General features: G+C 38.0%; 1 protein-coding gene across 1 annotated transcript; it reads right to left on the bottom strand.

Annotated features, from left to right (window-relative positions):
• Positions 1-504: 504 nt before the first annotated feature.
• On the bottom strand, positions 505-7,758 carry LOC125196126 (leishmanolysin-like peptidase). The gene is made up of 17 exons (XM_048094504.1): positions 7,263-7,758; positions 6,502-6,858; positions 6,268-6,408; positions 5,885-6,017; positions 5,664-5,777; positions 5,495-5,568; positions 5,344-5,418; positions 4,628-4,720; positions 4,405-4,465; positions 3,903-4,235; positions 2,875-3,001; positions 2,691-2,790; positions 2,312-2,381; positions 2,012-2,164; positions 1,835-1,930; positions 1,060-1,379; positions 505-959 (listed from the first exon to the last, which is right to left on the bottom strand). The coding sequence occupies exons 1-17, from the start codon at positions 7,350-7,352 to the stop codon at positions 777-779; spliced, it is 2,520 nt and encodes an 839-aa protein (XP_047950461.1). The 5' UTR covers positions 7,353-7,758; the 3' UTR covers positions 505-776.
• Positions 7,759-8,080: the final 322 nt, after the last annotated feature.

Here is an 8,080-nt window from a genome sequence, read left to right as displayed (position 1 = left end):
GCTAGGGCCGATACATCGGCCATATGGGAGAGAGAGGGAGGGGGCGCTCGGCGGCCCATTTTCCACTATGGGGGGCCGGTGGAGGCCAATGGGGAAGGCCCTTCCATCGGCCCTCCATTGCTAATGCTCTTACAATAGTGACAAATTATTAGGTACACAGTGAGTATTTTATTTGGACAAAACCGACAAAATTGATGGCCAATTCAAAAAAAGAGTAATTTATCCATATATACTACTACTTACTTCCATCCAAAAAAATTTGGAGTCATTCATCAAAATTACTAGTCTCTATCTAATTATATTAAGTTATACAATCACCATTACAATCAAGATCGAGCTACAATGATATATCCTATAAAATTCAAACTCTAAATGAACCAATCTACCAACTGAGCTCTTTCTAATACCATTTGACGAAACTTTGCTGAGCACGAATTAGCAAACTTTTTTTAATTATGAAGGCAAAAACAAGTCGAAAAATATGTTGATTTGAGAGATAGTGCGAAGACCACGAAATGAGACTTATACATTTCACAAAAGCCTTGAGCCGAGATACATTTTGCTCTCTCTATCTCTCTCTTTGCAATTTCACTCTTTACATGAATCAGAGATGGACTTTCTTCTTCGAAAGCCGAAAACTTAAATATGAATCCCTCCCAATCGTTTTTTTTTGGGTGGAAAATGGAGCTCTAAACTAAGCAAGATTGAATTCAAGAAAATATTGATTTGATACCTAAAGCTTCCTACAATTTACATACTCCCTTATGGGAATGCTATCATAACCAAGAACTCAGCTCTCCCCACCCTGTGCACAAACCTTCTCCCTCTTGTTCGTTGCTAAATAGCGTCTGGTCCGAGCAATCCAGTGATGCCCCGCACGCTAAGTTATACGACTGGCATGCTGAGTGGCATACTCGTAGCCGGTTGTCTCCGTTCCCATCACATTTCTGAATAGATATCTAGTTCAACCAACCAAACATAATAATAGTATTAGAGCTGACAACAACCAACCAACACAAAACTTAACTAAACTAAACTATGCATTATGAAGAAACTCACCCAGCAGGCTAATCGTTTGGCTGCTCCATCGCAGTCTCTGCCTCTTATATAATTTAGAAACTTCCGCGGGCCACCAGGAAAAAGGCGATGGTAGTTGGGCATCACCACAACTTCTTCAAGCTGTTGTAGGATGCTTAACTCACTAGGTGCACAATGTTGCCCCGACATATCGTTCTCAAGGACAGATTTGCACACTGACAGACTTGGGAGAAGCGCTGAACTGTTCTGGCATGTGTAGCCAGCATAGTCGGAGCAACGAAACTCACAGACACCATTGTCACAGACACCGCCGTGAAGACTGCACTGTTCATCACATGTGGCTGCAGATAGCCAAACAACCAGAGGACTTACTCAAGGCATTTTCAAAATTAGTATTATTTCAAATAATTTGCTTTTTCCTTTCAATAATTTTTATGTTCATGTAACAATTACTTCAACAATAGCTTCTTTGGCTTTTCCTAAGTAAATATACATATAATCAGACGACTAAGAAACTGAAAACTGTGTCTCCCTGAAATTATTAGACTTCTAGAATTTCTCATGCGCATCACTCAAGTGTCGCATGTAGGTAGCATGGATCCAACCCAGGCTGACACCTATTTCTAGGGAATATTATGTTGGAATGAGTCTTTCGATTCGCGTAATTCAAACTATAGAACACTTCACTGAGCAAAGTAGCAAACAAAACCACCAACAAAGTCGAGATTTTCTCCCACAAATGATGAAAAAAAACCACCCAAGCCTAATAAAAGACAAAGCGATTTGATTGCAGTACCTGTCGAGCAGTCAGTTCCAGTGTAACCGGGTTTACAATTACAGACTCCTTCCCTAAGGCATTCACCATGACCCCCACAATTGTTAGGGCAAGATCCTACAAACAGACAAGGACACAAGTTGGGAAACAAATAAGGATTGCAGTTTAAGCTTGAAAAATAAATCTTTGACCACTCACGCTGGCTACAATCATGGCCCTCAAACCCTAGAAAGCACTGGCATCTTCCATCAATGCAATCACCATTAAAATAACAGGCATTGGGACATTGACCAGATACAGGGGCAGGATCTACATTGCAGAGTTCATGATAGGCAGGGCAGATCAGCTCACCTACAGAATGGATGTGACAATTCTCCATAAGGAAACATGCATTAAGATGCAACTTATAAATAAACAGACACGATAATCTGTGATTGCACATGCACACTTGTTTGTGGGTGCACAAGACGGATAATGTATAGAAATAAAAGATGTTACCATTAAAGCCTGAAAATTTAATGGGTCCACCAGCTTGAGGACATACTTTCCAAAGTCCATCTACCGCAACCTAGTAATACAGCAAAATGCACTCTTAGAGTCAGAAATTAAAATGCACATGCAATTATCTGACATTTGAAGCTTAACAATAGATTACATCAGAGGTATCACAGCCTGGTGTTTTGCTTGTTTCTCACACTTAAATATTAAATCTATGAAACAAATCATTTTATTAAGTTTTTCAAATATTTAACAATTAATATATCCTGAAATATGGAAAAGGGTGATGATGCTCTACAATATCAGCGTACAAGAACTAGCTATACAAAAACTATTAGCATACATACACATATGAGTATGTTTAAAGAGCAAACTGTACCTCAAGTGAGTTGTTTAAACATCTGTGCTGATAACAACCGTTTCCCTGCGTAGCAGACCCTCTAACAAACCCACTACGCACCAAATTTGAGGCCATGCATCTGTTATCCAAGGATACGCGAACTGTAATTATCTGTTATACATGAATTTCATAATGGAACAGAAATGGTACAGATAAAACTCACCTTGAATTACTTCCCCGCACTTCACCCAACATACTGTCAGGTGCCCTAGCACTGTTAGTATCCGTACATGAACCGTCAGAATATGCCACATAATATGTACAATAATCAGCCAATGATGACTGGCCTCCTGCAAAGATAAAAAGCAGGGTATTAAGGATCCCAAGCCTGTTGAGATGGGATATTGTGAAATATACTACTCCTATTAGCCAAATTGTGAACTACTAGGATTACAATAACAATGCACAATAAGTACATAGGAAATCATAGAAGTGAATTGCACATTAAACATCAATGAAAGCAACCCCTTAAAAGATGAAAATCCTCAAGTAGAACACTAAACATTTAAACCACCAGGTAGAAATAAAAACATAATTACACACTGATAGATGTTGTCACTAGACACTAATACATAAAACATGACAGGAACAGGATACTTCAAATTCCAAACTGAATCATTCATATTGAAAAGATTAGCAAATCCCAAGCAAACATTAAGTCATCAATTCATGATCTTCACATAACATAAGACGAGATGGACTTGTAAGCATATTGTGTTTCCACATTGGATGGAGGTCATTCAAGAAACAAAAAGTAATAAAATATGATCTGCAATTAAATGTCTCAAAAAATTTAGACAAATAGTAAAAAGTAACTGGGTTTTGGCCAACTCTATCCAGATTATAGCTTATACATGTCCAGTTTACTTCTAAACGAGATTTTTCCTTTGCCAATCAAAAATGGCAATTCAAGAACTGAACTGCAGGCAAAATGAAAAAGAAAGGGAACAAGGATCAACTTCGCCTGACTTCAAGTTGACAGAGTAACTTGCATTGAAACGTGGAAAATATATATCTGGAGAAGGATAAAGGAACAAAATGCATGGCTTTTTGACCTATCATGCCGTGTAGATAAGAGTATAAATTGACATGCAACCTAGAACCGCTAGTAAAAAGGATGCACATACTACAACATTACTTGTTAGGGAGCTTAGAAAAGTTCAATTTAAAGGAAGCAACAGCAGACCACACCTTTATTAGCTTGTGAAAAGTAGCGAGCCCACTGCGGAAGATCACGACTGTAGTTTATAATAGGACAATAACCTTCTGCCTCCCTATTATATGTACATCCAGAAAGCTGTGTTGAATTGCAACGATATGCACCCTTCCAATGGTTGCAGGGCAATGTAACAAACTCAGTTCCCTGGTTGTGGCCCCAGTCAAGATGGTCTGCCATGCTGTAATTAGCCTGATACCACCCACTGTCCTCCAGTAAAGCAAGCGTCATCTTAGAAACAACTGATCTTGTATCAACTGAGCCCGTCATAATCTCATTCATTAGAAGTCTTTTCTCCCAATGAGATCCTGTGTTAAAAACCATAATTATAAAAACAATAAAAATCAACCACTCTCAAGACCATTCCACACACCAAACATTTTAGAAATGGTGATACAAAACCCGAAAAAATCTGGATAAATATGCAAAAATAAAATAAAAACATTAGGATATATGCAAAATAATACAATGACCAACCTGATGTGCCGCGCCCACCGCCATCTTCAAGCTCCAAACCAGTAAAGTTCTCAGAGAAAGCCTGCCAACCAAAATGTGAGAAGCTTTATCCACTATGTATGTATTTATATATAATCTACATAAATACTAAGAAAATGAAATCAAAATTATGTTTCTCGACATTTGCCAGCATACGAACCATTTAAAAATTGAAATTTGAATAAAATTGGACTGATAATTTTACCCCGTAATGATAGCGAGAGTGCATGATAACTCGAGGAAGCACCACTCTTGTTACCATCCGTCCTAGTTTTTCATCCATAGCTTGTTCTGTTACCTACAAAGAGGTTTGATGATGAAATAGTTGTGAGGACATAAGCATGTTAGTCGCCTGGAAAATCCACTAACCAAAGTGGGTGTCAAGCACGTGTATTTGCCCTGATAACTCAAAATAGAACCTTTGGTTGGGATTTTAATTACAGTTCCATTGAGGCAACGAACATACATGATTGTCTCATTTACAGAATGAACACTAAAATAAAAGTAAATATATTATCAATTATTAAGAAAAGGGCCCCATGCTAGGAACTGCTCTATTGATTATTATAAGTAGAGGAAAAGTTTTCAGACACAACCTTGTACTTCAATTCAATGCAACAAGCTATCAAACTACATAACCTAAACATGATTTCAAAATTATATCAGTAGTAAGAAAGTATGCAGAATATTAACTTGTTGAAAGATTTAGCTTTTCGTAGAATAGAGTCATAAAATACCAAAATCCAATTAAAAAAAGACTATAAAACAAGATAGGATTCCTGCATTATCATATTCAATGTGGGAAAAATGGCATTTTAATTCTACGATGTCAGTGACAATCTCCTAAACTTAAATACACAGTGGTGGTCTAGTGATAAATTTCCTGATAACCAATATGTTGAAAATCTTTCTATGACTTACCTGAATACGCCTTCTTTTCCTCTCATCTCGAAAGTGAGCAAAGGCATGAGGATCGAATCCAAGAACATGCATAACCTACATAAGCCAAACTTCACTACTTCTAATAAAGAAGAGCAACCTAATTCCCAAGTGTTAACTTGATCTAACTTACCTCGTGGATTAGGGTGGCAGAAAGTAATGATTCCGCTTCAGCAGTCAAGTGACGAGGTGCAACATTCACATGCCCTAATCACCAAAACAATATTGGTCAATGAACTTCCACCTTTAATAATAGCTAATTATATAATGAGAATTAGCTAAGTCAAATAAAAGAACCATACCAGCAATAGCACGACCCCATTGATCCCGTTCACATGCAACAGCCCAAGCAAGAGTGTTCCCAGTTGTCGGTCTTGTAGTAACCAAGAGAACTAAATCTGCATCAGCTACGCCTTCTGAAAAAGATCGAAAAGATGCATTTAATAATGCTGAGATTTTAAGAAAACCAACAGACGAAAACATTAATCATCTGAAGTGTTATAGTCTTTTGCAAGAGATAGACCTTCCACATATTCCCTGGGAAGTTGCACACCTCCGTCTTGACCACAAGCAGAGTATCCACTCAGCCGCAAATTCCCCCTTACAGGCTCAACAGCGAGCGCTCTTCTGAACCAATCTGCTGTTTGCCCAAGAGCCTGTAGTAGAATGTGCATATTATAACATGTTTTCAATATAGAACAGTTTTAAGGATTAAATTGAATGTTAAGATTAAAGAATATATTTTTCAAGCTATACACATCAGTAATCCCCCTATCATGCAGCAAACTCCTAAAAAGAGTTGACGAGAAATTCTTAAACAAACTCCATTTTTAGATTCAACTAAATTACTAATTCTGTCAAAGGTTACGGTTCCCACCATACAACAAAAAATAAATAAAACAAAACCTTGCGAAGACGAAGTTTCTTGTCCTCCTCAGCTATGTCATCTAGTGTACAATTATACCAACAGTCACCATAAATAGGAGGATCCGCTTGAGGGTTACAAGAAGGTGCACCAGAGTAAGAGGCTCCAGCTGGTTCTCCCAACTGGAAAAGGAAACATAGGCGTAAAGGGAAACAATATCCAGCATCAGTATCACATCAACAGTATAAACAGAATTTTTCATAAAGTATACTTGCCTTTACAATGTCCCCCACATTCCGGCAGTCTCTATCAGAAGAATGACCAACAGCATCATAATTTAAGTAGATTCTAATGGGTTGCTTCGCATCAGTATGCGGCAATGGCAATTCAGAAACACCGAGCAGCCCACGTCCCTTTCTCTTTAGGGACTTGGATAAATCAGGCTCAACATAGACTTGAGCAGACACGGAATAAACCTTATGACCAGGTCTCTTCCTTTGTTCGAGGATTTGATCGTGAATGCAAGAATGTGATAGTATGTTCTCTTTGTCCGTATCAATTACTCGCCTTTGAGATTGTAATCCTTCAGTTGTTGCAAAATCAGCTTCCAATAGAAGCAACACCAATAATATCTGAGATCGATAGAGACAACTTAGCAGATACTTATAAACTATCTGTCCTTTGCAGAAGTTGAAATTCATTGAGAGAAATACAAACTCCATAAGCTTAGCAAACAGACCCTCAACTAAACCAAATGAAGTCCAATTTAGCATCCATAAATATATCTGTTAGTCAATTAAGCAAACACTTGACTTGATCCAATTTTACAAAGAAAATGTCAAAGAAACCCAGAAAGGAATTTTTGCCGAAGATAACGAAATAAGAAAGTAAACACACAAACCCACCTTCCATAAACAAGCACCCCAAGTTTAAAGTAATAATGGAGTAAATAATTAAACAACAATGGAACCAAAAATTATCCTCTTTTTTTGTAGTCTCCAGCATTACCTCAACAAAAATGAAATTGAATCCTTACCTTGAAGCAAATGACAGCAAGATTGAGTTCAAATCTCAGGAGTGAAGAAACCTCGCCGGCGCATCGGTTACATCGAACCCTCAACTCCATTAAACGCCGAACAACCTCAATTGAATCAAATCGCCGCCGCTCTCCTGATCGGCAAAAGCCTCAAAACCCGCCGCATTATAGGCCGTGCTCAAAACCCAGAAGCTGGAAACCCTCAAACCCAACAAATATGGTAAAGGCGCCTCAGTTTTCGAAGAAGTCTGCCGAAATATGTGAGCTCTTTGTCTCTTGATATGTGTGAGCTCTGTGCACTGATTTGTCCAATTCCCCAGCACCAAATCTCGCAGATTTTTCAGTTTAGGGAGAGGAGAGAGAAAGGAGATAAGTGTACACTATGCATACACAGTAGAGAGAGGAAGATATACTGAATTACTGAGACGGAGATGAACAACTTTTTGTGCGGAGATTGAAAAATGGGTAAAGTTGGAATTGGTAGTGACAAATTGGCAATGGTGAATTGATGAATTCAATTCACGCGCATATATTATTAATAGTTTTAATTATATATAGAAAATATTAATAATAGCTTGTATGAATTCACCAAAGCAGAAGGTGATTTATGTTACTTTCCTTCTATTCAATTATTTGTTGTCATCCTTCAATAATCAATAATACTATTGGAGGCTTCAAAAATAGGGGTGGGTAGGTAAGGTATACCTTACCGAAACCACCATACCATATACCTTACCGTAAATACGGTATGCGAAAAAGTCATACCTTTACCTTACCAAAGTTTTCGGTATACCGAACTTCGGTATACCTTATTTTCG

Source organism: Salvia hispanica, chromosome 6 (genome assembly GCF_023119035.1).
Source record: "Salvia hispanica cultivar TCC Black 2014 chromosome 6, UniMelb_Shisp_WGS_1.0, whole genome shotgun sequence".
NCBI classification, from domain to species: Eukaryota; Viridiplantae; Streptophyta; class Magnoliopsida; order Lamiales; family Lamiaceae; genus Salvia; species Salvia hispanica.
The sequence above is the reverse complement of the archived record's forward strand: the minus strand, read 5'-3'. Positions and strand labels throughout refer to the sequence as shown.